This window comes from Polyergus mexicanus, unplaced genomic scaffold (genome assembly GCF_030449975.1).
Source record: "Polyergus mexicanus isolate NDT 795.1 unplaced genomic scaffold, iyPolMexi1.0 SCAF_11, whole genome shotgun sequence".
Classification (NCBI taxonomy): Eukaryota; Metazoa; Arthropoda; class Insecta; order Hymenoptera; family Formicidae; genus Polyergus; species Polyergus mexicanus.
This window is the reverse complement of record NW_027223331.1, coordinates 9,590,565-9,608,759: the sequence shown is the minus strand read 5'-3', so window position 1 is coordinate 9,608,759 and position 18,195 is coordinate 9,590,565. Positions and strand designations below refer to the sequence as shown.

The window sequence follows — 18,195 nt, the reverse complement described above, 5'->3', positions numbered from 1 at the left end:
AATAATTTTTTATACAACATTATTTAATATTTATTATTAATATCATTAACATTAATTATCTTAATATAAATTCAAATTTTTTTATTAAAACATTCTTTTATTGAAATTATTTCGTTATTAAAAGTATATAATTATCTCTATATACATATACTTATATATTCTACTCGTACATAAGAAAAAGTTCATTGCCTAAATCATAATTTAACTTTTATATATAATGTCAGTTCTAAATTATATATAATTATAATGTAACCTTTAACAAATTAAGTTTGCGGATCAGCGAATTAATTAGAATTAGAGCGTGTTGCTCTGAAATCTTTCAACCTGTAACACCTACGCGGTTTACAGCCAACTATATCGTGGAATGGAATGGTGTTAGCTATCGCTCGGGTGTCGCTATGGCGACGAACCCTGGATACCCGGGCCAGCTGAGAGCGATGTACAACCCTCGCCATGTTTCTAGCCCTCATTCTTCCAAAATCACCCCATCGAAGCAAATAGATGCGCGATGTAACAGGCGCGACTGTTACATAGATCACGCTTCTGTCGCGGCTTGTGACCTCGTCATAGTAATTGGCAGAAAGATCGACGGGCATGTAAATTTCTGGATCACAAGCGATTCGCGACGCATTACGCAAGTCCAACATTCGCGTCATTCGATATTTGCAATCGCTCTGCGTTCACACTACATCGAAAAACGCAAGCATGCGCGCCATTAAGCGAGGTCATTTTAGTCATGTAGTTTAATTATATGAAAATCTCTCTATTGGCTCGACTGATATCGGAGTAAGATCACATGACCGTGAACATTTCAGAATTTTTCAATCTTTTGACGAGCTCGCGTGAAACAGCTTAATTAGTACATCTCGAAAACACTTAAAACTTTTTTGGCATATACAAGAAAACCAACTATCTTTAAGCTTTTATCTTCTGAACAATTTCATTATATTTTGCCAATATTTAATAAGATTTTTATGTATACATTTTTTAAATTTTATCAGATTAATATTTAATCGTAAATCTCTCTCTCTCTTCTTGACTCTCTACACACTGCTTGAATTTTTGTTTTGTTTAAAAAAAATTATTGTTATATATAAAAATAGATTAAATAAGATAAACAATACTTCTGTGAGCATACACACGAATAAAAATGTATCGTCGTATTCTAATTTCAAAATTTGTTGATAAATAGAAAGTAAACAAAAAAGTAATAAAACCAACCAATTTGTAAATACAATGTGAAAAAAGCAAATTGAAGCATAACTAAACTTTGGCCGTTTAAAAAAAATTAAAAAATGTTTGTTTATGTTTTTAAATAGAGAATCATATCTTCATATTTTTTATATTATTGAATTATAATATATTCTTACATTTTTTAATTTTCTGTTCTATTCTGCTATATATATAGTATCAATTTTAATATATTTTCGACAACTTTATATATTCGATGACGGTATATTTTCCCGATATATTTCCAATATTAAGAACATCACGTTAATTGCACTCCAATTGCAATGTTACATCCAATCCATCATCAACTATATCTGCGCGTTATCATTCTTATGACGATCGATGAGTGCGCCTAGACGTCATTCGCTCAGTCCCCAGAGTGCCAAGATAAATTCATCGTCCGTGGCACGAAGTGTTCTGATATTCGTTGACACACGGATACATAAACACTCCAAACAATATTTTAAGATCTTTACATATTTAATCTTTATTAAATAACCCACACAAGCTGTGACATATCCTCGACCCACTTTTCAATTGTTTCATAATATATATTATATATTTTTTGTTCTAATATACATGTTTCAACCCAAATATATTAATATATGCAAGATTTAATTGCCGTAAACATATAACTAGATATAATAATAGATGCAAAAGTAGATCACCAAAAATAAATTGATGAAATCACCGATCGAAAAATCTGTGTTAAAACGAAGATGAACAAACCGATTAATATATGATAATATGATCATTTAACATTTATATTGTACCTACTTTGATAAAAGCTCAGTAAAATTAAATTTTGTAATTAGAAAAGATTTTTATTTTTCAGCAGAATAAATTTAGAAAAAGTACTAGTCTATTATTATCCGATATAACCCAGAAAGTTATAATAATAGTGTGAAATAAAAAAATTAATTGCAAAAGTAGAATAACATTTTCTCGTACGACGTTTCGTTTTTAAAAAAGAACATTGTCGATGACAAGTTTGATACTCCTGTTTATTTCTTTCTCTATTTTTCTCTTTCTTTTCCTGTTTTATTCTGCATCTGTCGTTTCACCTTTTCCTCTTTTCCTTTCTCCCCTTTTTCTTTTTTTCTCTCTCTTTTCCAGTTTTGATTTCGCAGGCAATTCCGGGTATTTCAGACCATTAGTTACGCCACTGGCGTGCGTGCATCAAACGAATGCATCTCAACATGCACCCGCGTTCCATCATCTTTCTTCCGATGCGCGTGTATTTTGGACCAATGTACCGCTATTTCCATCCACATGGCGAGTATTCTCGGCGGCTTGTTTTGACAAGCGTCAAACCGACTGGATACTTGACAGAACGTTATCTCCGCAAAGCGGACATCAAGTACATATACACAGTTGTGGTGTTTAAACGCATCGTAACATAATATACGACGAGAGATTCAATTGATCGACTGTAACGCAAGAGTCAACAGCAAGCGCACGTGTAACATTTTCCAGAATTGGAGGAACGATATTTAAGCAAAAATTAAACTTCGACATTTGTTTATATAATTTTTATCAAGCCTTGATAAAAGCTTCATATCCAATAAAGTGAATAGACGAATAAAAATAAATTGATGAAATCGCCGATCAAAAGATTTATCTTAAAATTCAAATGAAGGAAGAAAATCATATGGTTATTTAACAGCTATTTCGATTTATACTTTATCTATTTTGATAAAAACTAGATAAAAAATTAATTTTTTTACTTAGAAAAAGTTTTTTAAGAAAAATATAAAAAGGTGCTATCTTTTTCATTATACAACTTCAACTGAATATTTTATTTTAAAAAATCACGTTACAAAAGAGAAAGAGAGAGAGAGAGAGATAGAGAAAGAGAGAAAGATCTAATATATATATATTTTAATATTGTTAAACATCTTTAATTTTTTAATTCTTTTTTAAAGTTTCTCTCTGAAATCTATAAAAATTAATTTTATTTTATGGTCAAAACAACTAATTAATTTGTATGTTTATCTATATGTGCACAATACATAAATCAATTAACTTATATCATGGATAAATAGATAACCAAGAGTGCAATAATCAAACAAAATTATTAAAACATTATCTGTTAATAACTTTATAGTAAATTGATGGATTTCAAAAACAAAATAAATTTAATGTATGAGCTGAAGCATACCGAGAACAATTGTAAGGTTTCGCAATTGCATTTCACAAGAATGAGAAAAGAGATGTTCATGGCATTAAATGTTCGAAATTAAAGAAGCTAAATTTGTGTCGTATGAAAAAAAAAAAACTAAGCTATATTGTACATTAGAAAATATATAAAATGTAAGTTATAATATCAGATGTTTCGTGCAGACGCGCTGTCTCGACCAAGTCGCGTAATGCGGTTACTTGTCGAAAAATAAAGTCGGGCAAGCCGCCACCAGAGGATGAGTACCGTCATCGATCCTCCGGTCCAACGCCCCGGTGTCTATTTTCATACCGTCTAACCTATTTATACATCATCATACGGATAACGTTCCACTTGTATCAGTGCACGCCGACGCATCGGCTGAAGTGACATTTTAATGCCTTAATTCTACTAGATCCGAATTTGCTTGTCGAGAGAAATATCTGAATTTTCAAGAATTGTTATTAGAAAAAAGATTTAGGAATCTTTTTCTTGAAAATTTTCAAATCTCACTCGATCTTTGCTTTATGTTCGTTCAATTCTTTTCTATATTTTTCCATTTTTCTGTTTATTCTTATTCTTATATTTGAATATAAAGAATATACTTTTAATTTTTTCAATTAGCTACATTACTAAATAGTGGTAATGCATTAGAAGTACGCTTATGAAAGAATAAATTTTAATTTACTTTAATCTCTATTCGTTTTTATAGGACTTCATCAACCTCTTTCGATGAGTTTATCTTTCAGGGGATCGGGATAACTACCGATCGTGTAGGCGTACGGATTTACGTCGAAGTCACCCAGAACATTTCGACGGTGGGGTTCTGTGTACGCTTTATGATGTTGCATGATTGCCCTCTGACGTCAAAGAAAACGCTCCCTGGCGCTTTAACGCATATGCGAGAGAGGGGAAAGGAGTTTGCGAAAGAGAGAGAGACAGGATTAAAGATCGTTCGCCCCGTCCATTGGGTTCAACCGCCTTTCCTGAAGCGGATGCAATCTATAAAAACGCCGCGATGATAAGGACGAGGATGAGGATGCGTGCGATTGCGCGCGGAACACATCTCTCGTTTATTAGATGTCGCAAATAAACCTCCCGTCTCTCAAATGCAGATGAGAAGGGAAAGAACTGGTTTTCTTAATTCGCGTAGTAATTAACCGGGGCTAATAAAGACGCGCAGCATGTTGACGACTTTATCACGAGTCTTAATCTCGAAACGATCTTAAATCCGAAATAATCCGAACGAATACCCGTTTCCCGAGATATTCTCGGAATCGACGACACAGACACACGTATGCAATTTTTAATAATTAAGAATATAATCGGCGCTATTTTCATGCTTGTCGATAACTTTAGCGTCAAAGCGACATTTGTGCGTGAAGAAAGTAGATCGATAACATTTTAAATTAGATGTGCTTCCATCATTTGCGGCTCTCATTTATGTAATTTCAAACTCTTTATTCCTAATAACAGTAATTATTTATGTTATAGTATAGGATTAATTATAAAAATATATGTAGATTATGCACACAATGATTTTACGTTTAGAGATTAGAATACTTTAGGATTAAATAAAAAGTTACGTTTAATTAATCTTTTGTTTGCGTAATCAAATTGACCATTTAAATAAATCGAGGCATCTATAATTTTCAAGCGGATAACAATTGAAAATAAAATAATTTACACGAAATAGCTTCAAAAGAAAAATATGTAACGTTATATTCTTTTAATTCCAAACAAAAATCCTAATTTCAAAATTTATTTCGATCATATATAATATTTGAAAAATTAGAAACACACACAAAGAGAGAGAGAGAGAGAAAGAGAAAGATGCAAGATAAATAATATGATCTTTTATAAAATGTTAATAAAGAAAAATTTTTAAATTAATCAAGAAATTTATAATTTTTAGAAAGAAATATTCAGTGACAATTGAATACGTGTATAAAACAACAAAAAAATGAATATTTAATAATAATTTGCAACCATTTGAAATAAAATTTTATTATTTTATTATAAAACAATTATAAAGAAGTTGTGCGATATAATCTAATAGAGCGACCATATAACTCTAAGTAATAATATTAAAATAATATTTTCTTTCCGTCTTGATTCGATATAAATTACAGATGGATGTCAAGAAAAAGGAATATTATCATAAATTTCATCATAATAACAAGCGATAGAATGAGACTAATCGCATCTGGTCCTTCGATTGATTGCTTTTATTTTTATTTTTTCCATGTATCTCCCCCTCCCCCCCAAAAAAAGTAAGTAGTAATTCTCTCTTCTTCTATTCGTTCTGAAATAATAAATATAGTCGACGGGGGCGCGGATCTATTTCTGACTGGGGATTAATATTTGATGACGGCACGGTTGCTGCCAGTGTATCTAAAAATACGCAATCAATACCGACTACATGTTAGAATTAAACTCGCACACGCGCACGTGTTTAGTGCATGTGTGTTTGTATATACGCGTACTTTAAGATTATCAATTCTTTTATCAAAGGATTAATTTCATATGGACACGCATATAATATAAAGTTTCAAACTTGGCTCAGAAATACACATAATATTAAACACTCGCGTGTCATGTAACATGCTAATAACATTATCTAACAGTGAAAAATTACAAGACAACACGGTAATCGAAGAGAAAAAATAAATTATCTATATTTAATTAATTTCAAAAGTTATTTTTTTATGTTAATCGCTTATTTGTTATAATATAACACGTCAGATTAGAGATTTTTATATAATAAGTAAAAATAATTTGCAATAATAATTTATAATTTATAAAGCCCATATACAAAATACAAATAATAATTATATATTAATTATAATTAAATAATAATATTTTATAATATTTTAATAGTAATATTAATATATTAATATTATATTTCATATATTATATTATATCTATTGATATTGATATTGATATTAATAATAATATTATAATGTTATATAATTATGATTATATATAAAAATTATTTTCTTATTATTATTATATATCTTATTATAATTATATATTTTAATAATTTATAATTTATAAAGCTAATTTTTCATGTTCTTTTGGCAAACAACAAAAATTTTTCTATCTACTCTATGATAAAAATATTTATAAAATGAAACAAATTATACGATACATATTTTATATACACATATATGTATAAAAAATATTCTACATAACATATGGTATACTTCATAAATATATGATATATCAGATGCATGAAATCATTGTGTATAACGTACTCTATAAACATCGTATTACAAATGTTGCTCACACGAAATGAATCACAGCTTTTCAGAAGCAACGAGTCGCGGCTTTTACGACATCTGGCAGGCGCTCTGACGCAATCGCGTTTACACCTTTGCCGAAACCTTTCTGGTCCGACTTAACTGCTAAAATTGCTCATGAGGGGATGAATAAAAACGATACTTCGAATAAATCGCGATGGCAATTTGCAGTTTCGAAACATTTTATACGCGAAAATTCCGCTCAAAGCGTAAAGACTAATATTAGATTCTATGAGACTTCTGAAATGAGGCATCAACAACGAGTATGCGAGCATAATGATCACGCCGCGGTTACGCTAATTTGATTTTCCTACTTGAGAAAATTTGCGCGAAAGTACATCGCCATCCAGTATATAACGGTCTGTTTCCACGATTCGTGCGATTACGTTTTATGATCGCGTTATGAAATCACTCTAAAAAGCCATTCTTCATCTGTACTACGAAATGTACACTAGTATAAATGCTTCGCGCGCGATAGAGTTTATAGATAAATTTATAATTCTAAAATAGATATATATTGTACATACAGAGAATAAGCTACTCTGTCTTCGAATATTTTGCATTAAATGTCTTAATGCGCGGTACTAAAGCACAGATATATATTGCCTAAAAAAAAAATTAATTTCTTACCTTGACGTCATACTGGAAGTCTGTTGATTCCGAAGTCCTGCAATCATCCTTGAAGAAGACTTTTAAGATGCAAATACAGCGCGTACAAGCGTGATCGGACATTTCCAACCTCCGTGAGCGGCAATTTCCGTACTGCACTTTATTTCGCGCACGAGATTAGAATGACACGGATCGATCTTGTTACGATTTTACATCACAACGACACACAATTTACACATGCGATCGCGCTTATATTTTTAATGTCTCTTAATTATACATTGATTTATATTTTTTATCGTACTGGAAATTGCGAGAAGTCGCAGTTTTACTTTGAACGGTTGAACTTTTGTCATTGATCTACGATCGATCGATAGGAGGGCGCCACCGGATTGACGTTGCAACTCTAAAGGCATGTTCAGAAGAATTTGCATAACCGTATCATGCATATGTGCATTATAAAAAAACTGACCAATCAAATGTCTAACTTTTAAGGACGCCATATTGATGCTGCATTTTTCATATGGTACATGATTGGTTAATTTTTTATACATATGTATTGTGCGACTTTACAAATTTGTTTAAATATAGCCACTCCAACGAGGCATTATTATCGTATATCGTATAATAAACTAGTACTTTGTCGGTAATATAGCCTAAAAAGAAATATATGCACATATTGTACTATTAAATGATTCATGATTCTTTAAGCAATATATGTATAAATATATATATATATATATATATATATATATATATATATATATATATATATATATGTATAATAACTATATATATGTATAAATTATCTTAATATATGCATCCTTTTTATTATTAATTCATTATAGGAAACGAATGTGTTTTCTTTTAAATAAATACACTTATATTCTCAAGCTTTAAGATATAATATTCTTAGAATACGCCTTGAATATTAAATATCACGTGCTTATAGGGACTGTTTAGACGTAGCCATGAACTCTGAGGAGACCATGATTGTTCCGAGCAACAAAATCAATATACATTACAGAACACAGCTTCATTTGCATCCAAAAAAACAAAGGCTATCTCTAATCTCTAAGATATGTCAGAATCGTTATGGCAATTCCTTTAGCGCATCCACGCCGTATGATCGCATCGAATTTAATTTACCAAAACGTAAAAATTAATCGAATTAGAGAATGTTCTCTTACTAGCGTTTGATGTTTGTATTAATCATTTCGTGGGAATTTCCATATATGTGAAAAAAAACCAGGACACAAAAGTGAAAATATTTTCTAAAAAATATATATTAAATATATTTATATATCTAATACATTTATATATAACCAACCAAATGAAATATCTTTGTCTTTTAAAATAAAAATTTCATATTATGTTGAACAATCAGAATAATCTTGCAAAAACTCTCTGTTTCTGCATTTCTTTACGCTTATAAAAATTAAAATAATAGACTTAAGTAAAAATCATATCACTTTTCGAATTATAAATTGTATATCACAGGCAAGTGCGTGTGTGTGTGTGTGTGTGTGTGTGTGTGTGTAATATGTATACATTATCATATATATGCATATATAGACATACATATATATATATTTATGTATATGGATATATAATATATCCATATATATATATACATATATATGATATATAATACATATATATAAGAAACTATTATATGGCACAATAAAAAAATATCTATATCTTCTATTTAAAAAATTAAAATAAACATTTTAAAATAAATAAAAACTGTTATGTTAACATATATTTTTTAGAATAAGCTTCCGTAGCATTAAACATCATCCATATATTTTCGAATTCGTTTATAAATGGTTTAACTAGTCCTGATTCATTTGTCACCATCAAATTCTCAAAATTTCCAAAAAATGCTGCCATGGTCCAATTTGTACTGCCAGTTATTAAAATATTATTATCAATAATAACAAATTTATGATGCATTAAGACATCTAGTTGTTTAAATTTTGGCTTAATGCCTGCAAATAAAACAATAATATTAACTAAAAAATTATTATCTATTTGAGAGTAAATTTAAATAATAAAATACTATTCTATATATAATTAAATATTCTTACTAAATGTATAAATTTTATATTTATTACAAACCTTCTTTATAAAAGCACATGATTTGACTTCCATCGTTTTGTGTCATAGATTCATCCAATACTATTCTTACAACAACACCTCTTTTGTGAGCGTTTATAATCGCCTTTACTAAGGGTAAACAGGTAAAAAAATACATACATATGTCCAGAGTATCAGTTGCAGAATCCAAATAATTTATAATCTTCCTATAAATGTATTAAATATATTTCATCACAGATTGCATTAAGCTATAAATAAATAAATAATTTTGTTTGCCTTATTTTATACTGTACAAGAAAAGTTACCTGAAGTATCCTACTGCACAATTTGCTTTTCTACATAATTGTCGACATTCTAGGTGCGGTCGACATAGAGCAGATTCTTTCGAGAAAAACATGACTTCAAAGATTTTTGTTCCGTCCCTTGTATCTGTGCATGGATATTTTACACATCCATTAGAAATCTTAACAGCTTTCCTTTGAGAATGTTTATATAATTTATATAATTTCCAAATTACTTCTGACATAATAATACCAGAGGTTACTATAATAATTTTTGTTTTCATTGCTAGGATTTGTACTATGTAGAACAACTTCAAAAACCAGAACTTTTTGTTTTAATATAATGAGAAATTTGCTGTAACAGATACAATACATTTGCACATTTAAAATTCAGCTTCTTTTATAATTATAATAACATCACAAACATTAATCCTAGCTCGACAAGTATTAGAAATTCCTAATAATTCTAACATAAAAGAAAATAATTCCTTTTTATTCTTATTAATTATTATTATATTCTATTATTATTTTGTATTATATATATATGTTTTTTTCTTAATTTTTGTGTAAAATTAAACATTTTACGCATAAACATTTTACCAATATTCGTTTCTGAAATCGTCAAAGTATTTGTTATTAATATTTGAATCATAAGTTATATAAGATACCTTGTATATTGGATTTCAGATAGCTGTTTTTTTATATCAGTATCGGAGATAATAATTACAGATAAGGCATGTAATTGAAATACAATATTGAACAAGAAAAACAAGACTATGTAAAATCTCACAGAAGTCAGCTGGAAGATCTCACTGTGCGCCCTCTCGACAAGTATGTAAAAGAGCGAGATAGCGAATCTGATTGGTTGCTCCATTTTGACATATCGAATCGCGTTGCTACATCATTCGATATGTCGATTCATAAGTTTTTGTTTTCTACATCAGGCATCAAATAATTCTCGCTAAATTTGCGTGTATATATATACGTAAACACTTTCAAATAGAAGGCCATGCTTTCCTAAATATAATAAAAATATTGCAGTGTTTCATCACGCGCATCAACGGCAAATATTCTCAAGTAAGACAAAGCCATATTCACCGAATCCAATGGTCATCGCGCTCGACGTTCGAGTTTCGATAGATATCGAGGTTTTTGGCAGATCCGAGAGCAAAGATGTCCGCCGATGTAATACAGCAGAATATTATTAGTTGGTCGGTCGGCCGTGTTTGTGAGTAAATAGCAGCTGAATGCGCAGCGCGATTCTGTGACGGTGTGCTGACGTGCGAAGAGCGTAAAATAATTTCGTCATTGGATCGAAGAAAATCGCAAAGATGGGTCTCTTCCCGAATTCCTCGCCTTTTGACGCTGACGTCGGTGAGTAATGCTGTGACGGCTCGTTTCGTTTAGTATGAATCATGACGAATGTCATGCGAAAGTGGATCATTCTCGGCGCTCTCGTTTATCGTGAATCTGAAATTATCGGGCCCGTTCTCCCTAGTCTATTAAGAACAAGCCGTCCTGCATCTGCATTAAGCGCATTAAGCGGTTGTTGACATTTGACCTCCAGTTATATGATTGGATTTTTAATGCTAGATCGCTTCATGCGATTTCATGCGAAATCGAACGATGTCACGCACGAAATGAAATAATAATGATTTTTTCAATGCTTAATGATAATTCGTTACTTGATGTTTTGATTACATGTCATAGTATAACTGTAGAAAATATTTATTCTTTTGTCGCATTATCTACGATGTTCATTTTAGTTATTCTGTTGTGATGTCTGTTGCAATTATTTTAATCTTTGTATGTGTATTGTCGATATAAATTTGTTAAGAAAGACTTGCTATCATTCTTAATTATGTATGTCATTGAATATCTGTGACATATTATTTTTTATCCACTATTATTTATATGGCATCAGAAAAAGCAACTAATGAGAACAATGTAACGGAGGAATGGGGGAAGATAATGGATATCTGTGACAAAGTAGGCACATCGAGTCAGAATGCTAAAGACTGTTTACGTTCCATTGTTAAGAGACTATACTGTCAAGACCCACATGTTATCATGCAAGCTATAACAGTTAGTACATTATCTCTTCTCCAAAAAAAATTTTTTATATTCTGTCATATCTTTGATTATTCACTTTTGATTTAGTTGTTAGATGCTTGTGCCAGTAATTGTGGAAAGATCTTCCACTTGGAAATCGCGTCCAGAGATTTTGAAAATGATTTGAGGAAACTCATTAATCATTCACAACCAAAAATAGTGGAGAAAATCAAAATGCTTTTGAAGAAATGGGTAGAAGGTGACTTTAAAACAGATCCACAATTGAATCTGATACCAAGTTTGTACAACAAACTCAAAAGTGAAGGCCATGACTTTTCTTCTGTCTCAGATACAGTGAGTTTCTGTTGTGCCGTAATAATGTTATTGTTATTGCATTTATTCCATTAGCTATAGAAATATAAATCAATTGCATTTAGTGCAAAGTCAAGTATTAAATTATAAGTCCAGACAGAATTGTATTATGTAAATGTTAGATAAAACTATTACTTATCGATACTCCCTCTTTCTTTTCTGAACTCTTGCGTTATATCTTGTAGCTATTTTACAACTTATTTTATATATATTGTTAATAAGTTTTGATTATAAAAACGTGATGTATTGTTATTTTAATATTTTTAAACTTTATTCTATTTATGCAAAATACCTTTTTTAGCCAAAACATTCTAGTGCTTTGAGCAGAGATCCTAATGTAGTAACAAATTCACAAGAAGAAGCAGATATTGCGAAAGGTAATATATAATTTAATATCACTTTTTTTATAACTAATAAGGTTTCAAACTTATTTCTGTCATGATTGCATGTATACACACACATTTATTATATAGTTGATTTTTTTTTTTTAAATAGCCATACAGCTTTCGTTACAAGAAAGTAAAGTACATACTCAAAGCACTTCATCGCATAGCTCACCAGCCTCTAAAAAAAGTACTAGTTTATATCCAAGTGTGAATTCTGTGATGGCATCCACAAGTACTTCGGAAGGTAGAAAAGTACGTGCTTTATATGATTTTGAAGCTGCAGAGGATAACGAACTCACATTTTTAGCAGGAGAAATAAGTACGTAATAAAAATTATAATTACAACACATATCAATATACAAAATTTCTTCCTGTTAACTGTGAATTTATCTTTTTATATTCATCAGTTAATATTTTGGACGATTCTGATCCAAATTGGTGGAAGGGTAACAATCAAAGAGGCGAAGGACTTTTTCCTTCCAATTTTGTTACTGCTGATTTATCTGTTGAACCAGAAGAATTTACTAGTAAGATATATGCAACTTAATTAATTTTCTCTAATATATTTTGAAGATTAAATGTTTTCCAGTTATTTATTGTCTACAATTGAAATAATGAATGTATTTATGTGCAGAATTAGAACATAGTAATAAGAAATTAGTGCAATTTGCGGAAGAAGTAGAAGTAAAAATGGTAAAACGCGAGCCAGAGGTGGTAGAAGTTGAAATAGATGAAAAGAAAATGGATAGATTATTACATCTGTTTCATGAAGCTGATCCACAATGTGATACGTCTGATCCTCAGGAAATGCTTGATTTAGAAGGTAACTATAAGTTTTAACGAAAATATTAAATTAAAGAATGTTATAAATATTTTCTATTATATTCATATCGATTGCATTTTGCAGAGCAAGTTACTGCAATGGGGCCTCTAATCGACGCAGCTTTGGAGAAGGTAGACAGGCGACACGCGCAGCTTACTCAATTAAGTTCCGATTTGGTCGACGCTCTTAATTTGTACCATACTTTGATGAGAGAACCCGCGCCTTCAACGCCGTCTGGTTACACTTTGCCCAAAATGCAACCACATATAAATCCTTATCCATTTCACAATCCGGGACCACCACCATCACATGTAAGTCCATAGATAAACTACGAACAACGATACCAACCATACGATGTATATCTTGACAGTAACATATATCTTTCAATAGATGTTTAACGGCATGCCGCCTTCTCCATTCTCCACTGGAGCCGGTTCTGGCCCGATAGGGCCGTATAACGCGAGCTTGCCGAATAATGAGTATATGGGTCCTATCAGTATACCGAGCATGCCTCAACATTTGCCACATTTTCACGTTCAATCAGGACCTCATCAACATCCGCCTGGACATCCACAGGGGCCATCTCTGCCACCACCAGATCAAACTAGCCTTCCTTATCAACCACAAGGGTAATTTATTTATTTTTTATCATAATGTTGCACAAAATTCACTGTAATAAAATGTAACTATAAAATACAAAGTATTGTCAAGTCAGTTTCACAACATTTTTTACACATAGATTACAATACATAAATTAGGTTTTATTAGTAACATTAAATGTTATAAAAATATTTTCTTTTAATTTTTTTATATAAAAAATGAAAATTTGATGTTACGTAGCAGATATCCATCTCAGAGCGGCCCAGCACCAGGACCATATGGTCTATCTGGGCCTATGGGACCGTCTTTAAACCAGCAATCGCAATATGCTCCTCCAAATGGACAACACATGATGTAAAAAAAACTACGCATTCATCTTGTACTCTAACTCAAACTCTGTACAATATATATTACTATATTATAATTATTAAAATAAACATACCCAAAGTAGCCAAAGATAATGGGTTTTTAATAAAAATTTTATGTTTGAATCTACATAGACACTATTGTTTAGATGCGTATATATAACTAGAAGAAACAAAAGCAGAAAGTGACTTATGTTGTCTACATCACATTAGATTAATTTCGTGATCATTAGATATTTATTGTTTAGACTGTTCAATTTTAGTTTATACATTCCTTTGGCCCATTTGGTTTCCGTTATTATTATTTTACATATTTGATTCATTATTAAATGTTTCATTGTGCATTATATATGTTTTAAATATACTTCTATTATTATATTATATATATATATAATGAAAATTAATTCTGCATACTCTTTGTGTTTTATATTCAAATTGTAAACTTTGTCATATGTATGTTATAAATTGTAAATTTCTTTTTTTAAATAATAAGTTCTTGCAAAGTCATAAAATATATGACGGTTTCAGAATTTATATATGAATGAAAAGTTCGAATATTTTATAGTTTTTTATTCTGCTATTAAACCTCGAAGTAATCGCCAAACGGGGACTACAGTGTGATTACTAAAAACGAAGTGATATTAAAGAGATGTTATAATCACAAAAAAATGTTAAAACGCTTCTAATTGTCGAACAATGGTGAAAATGATTTTCGAAACAACTATTGCAAGAAAACACCTCAATGTGGTCTAGTCTATCCGTTGTATACAATAAGACTAATTCCTATTAATCATTAATAAAAACGAGCGAGACTGCGAGGAACTTTTTATGGATTGTTAATACATAATAGATACGCATAATGTTTGTATATTCATGACGAAACGTCCTGCTTTTGTCGAATGTAACGAAAACGGCCAATATTTTTCGGGCTGATATTTTGAACACATTAAAGTTATGACATCATGTGTGTCTGTTATTTTTCAAGAATACAAGGCATATTGATATGATTAGTCAACTACTTTTGGCTTTTAATAAGAACGATATAGTAAAGTAAGAGAAAAAAAGAACATGTAAAAGGAGTACACAATGGTACACAAAATACATGCAAGAGTTATGCATCAAATTTAGATAAAAGTATAATTTAAGGCATAATTTATGAAGCAGAATATATCGAAATTTATAACAATCGTATACTGTATACTATATCTCTCTGAGCGAATAAAGATGGAACGAAATATAAATTAAGCGATAAAAATAATAAACAAATTTTATGGAGAATAAGCGCAATTTATGCTATGTATATTATGTTACCATTAAACTGGTTTTATTTATATAATCTATTATCGCTTCATTATATTCCTTCTTTTTCATATACGAATTTGTTTGGTAAAAGAAATCTCGCGCGATACAAAATGAAACATATATACACACACACACACACACACACACACACACACACACACACACACACACATATACATGTATATTATAAAATAGTTTAAAAATACATTTTTCGAAATGTTGATTTAATTGCTTTTTTACTAATATTATACTTTTCCTATTTTGCAACTATATTGACAAAACCTTAACGAAGGAAATATTTTTTAAAAAATATGTGATGAGAAAGAGTTTATTATTCTTACAGCAAAATACAAAAATAATGAATATTAACTATCATTTGAAAAGCGCGAAAATTTTGAAATCCAGCTGTTATTGTAATAATACAAATGTTAGGATTATCACGTTACTCTATGATTATCTATAATCTGTATTTTTGAACTTCTCTGTTTAATATTTTTTTGAATTTTTACAATTATAAAATTAGTCTACGTAATTTCATCGAGCATTATATTCATATCTTCTGTAATTTCGTGATACAATATGCTATATTTATAGACAGATTCTTTGCAATACATCAAATTTGTTATTCTTAATTAAATAACTTAATGACGCATACCATTGTCGTTGTAGACTATCATTAATGAAGAATGAATTTTCTTCGTTGATTTTTAAATCCTTTATGTAAAAAAGTGCTTATTAATTTTTTTTTGCCGCGTCTTGTTATCTTCTTGATCTTCTCTGATATCTTGTAACAATTGCTTCTTACAATAATCATTGATAACATATACACTTGAGAATTATTTAAAATTTTATAATAAGTATGTAAAAGCATACGGGAATAATATAGTTCCACGTAAAATGGAAGATTTACGATCGATGGAACAATGAATTAATAATTGAAAAATCTTGCGAGTAAATCCCGTTATTAATCGTTTGTTTTCCTTACGCAACATGTGACATCTGCACGCATCCGTGTGCATAAATTTTAATTAATTTTTATTTGCGTGCTAAAGATATTTTCTTCATTTTTCTTTAACTTCAATTGATATGTGAAATGAATTTTAAATACTTATAATGAAAACCGAGTTATATAAAGGTTATAAAAAGATAAAAAAAGATCAAGTTCACGCGTTTGTTGTAAGAGAGCTGTTAGAATAATAATATTTTAATTAAAATAAAAATTGTAAAATATAATATCGTTATCAAACTGCTCTACAAAATAATTATTTTAATTTCTATTAAAGTAATGATATCATATAAAAATTGCGCACGTGATCTCACACAAACCGAATAACAAATTATATTTAGATCAACGAAATATATTTAAAGTATCGATATATATTTGACTTCAAGTATCATTAAAGGAATATAATTACTGTTCGTTTATAATTTATAATTTTTATTCTTATTGCTTCGATTTCTCTAATTGAGATTATGAATGAATAAATTGGGAAAATCATGCATTTCGATAAAGAGCCGTCATCGTGATATAGTTACAGTTGTTTATTGAAAGTTAATTAATCGTTAATTCTAATGATGATAGCAAATTATTTCCCAATATTTATCGCTATTACGTTTCAAAGAAGAATTTGATAATATACGGATATATATACATCTCGCATTACTGCCTTTTACTGCTCAAGTATCACTGCGCAAAATAACTGACAACACGCTGAGCGCTTATACTAACACAATAACATACCATATACTATAAAAGTCAAATACCATGTGTTACAATTAATTTGCGTTACCGCTCCGAAATATTTAATACATTATTACATTTTATACATTATTGTATCAAGAGACACAATAGTGTCTCGCTAATATAAATTAACCTTGAATACTCTGCAAATAAAATCTAACATTTATTGAAGAGATAAAATGGTTTGTGAACAATTACATGTAAGAATTTTCCAAGTAATTTTACAAATATCCGTGCTTCATGCTGAGTAATATGAGCATCACCTAACGCATCTAATAAATGAATAATAACACACATCTACTTAACATCTCTCCCTAATGAATTATTCGTTGAAGCATAAGGAAATTTGTATTCAACCGCCTATAGTATAGTATGAATACCTAATTATTCTAAAATTACTGATAATTATCCATGCATTATAATTCAATTGAAAAGGGTATTTTTGAATAAATGCTATATACTTTTCATAATTGTGTAACGGTACTCTTAAAAAAAAGGATATATTTATATATGTAGAGTTATAATTATAATTATTATTTAATAAATTTTTCTATAACTCAAGCTATGTATTTGGATGTTATATCCATTGATTTTTTTCGCTCTCGATTACTATTTTCGTTGCATGCATCACTTTTCTTATCAATTATTTATAATGATTGTTATATCATTTCATTCATCAGATGCTATACCGATAACGATTGATCGCAGCTTCCTTATAACTGTTCTGCTGATAAGATCGTTAGAATAATGACTAGATTCCCTTGGCAATGGCATTTCTTGGATCGACAATGTCTCGGATCGGACCAACTAACCTTGGCATTAACATTCTAGATTCTTTGGTTTCGTTTCCATGCCGTAGACAAGATTTTATGATTAT

The 18,195-nt window shown here is 29.9% G+C and overlaps 2 protein-coding genes across 3 annotated transcripts; one reads left to right on the top strand and one right to left on the bottom strand.

Moving 5' to 3' along the window:
• Window positions 1-8,572: 8,572 nt before the first annotated feature.
• Zuc (Mitochondrial cardiolipin hydrolase zuc) lies at window positions 8,573-10,551 on the bottom strand. The gene is made up of 5 exons (XM_070304515.1): window positions 10,346-10,551; window positions 9,914-10,032; window positions 9,702-9,825; window positions 9,418-9,602; window positions 8,573-9,287 (listed from the first exon to the last, which is right to left on the bottom strand). The coding sequence occupies exons 1-5, from the start codon at window positions 10,549-10,551 to the stop codon at window positions 9,046-9,048; spliced, it is 876 nt and encodes a 291-aa protein (XP_070160616.1). The 3' UTR covers window positions 8,573-9,045.
• Window positions 10,552-10,826: 275 nt separating this feature from the next.
• On the top strand, window positions 10,827-15,555 carry Stam (signal transducing adaptor molecule). 2 transcript variants are annotated; one of them, XM_070304297.1, is made up of 10 exons: window positions 10,827-11,051; window positions 11,602-11,762; window positions 11,838-12,083; window positions 12,403-12,478; window positions 12,597-12,806; window positions 12,895-13,014; window positions 13,122-13,310; window positions 13,395-13,621; window positions 13,701-13,939; window positions 14,154-15,555. In XM_070304297.1, the coding sequence occupies exons 1-10, from the start codon at window positions 11,009-11,011 to the stop codon at window positions 14,266-14,268; spliced, it is 1,626 nt and encodes a 541-aa protein (XP_070160398.1). In that variant the 5' UTR covers window positions 10,827-11,008; the 3' UTR covers window positions 14,269-15,555. The 2 variants fall into 2 exon arrangements, with proteins under 2 accessions (XP_070160398.1, XP_070160397.1); XM_070304296.1 differs by having other exon boundaries at window positions 14,151-15,555.
• Window positions 15,556-18,195: the final 2,640 nt, after the last annotated feature.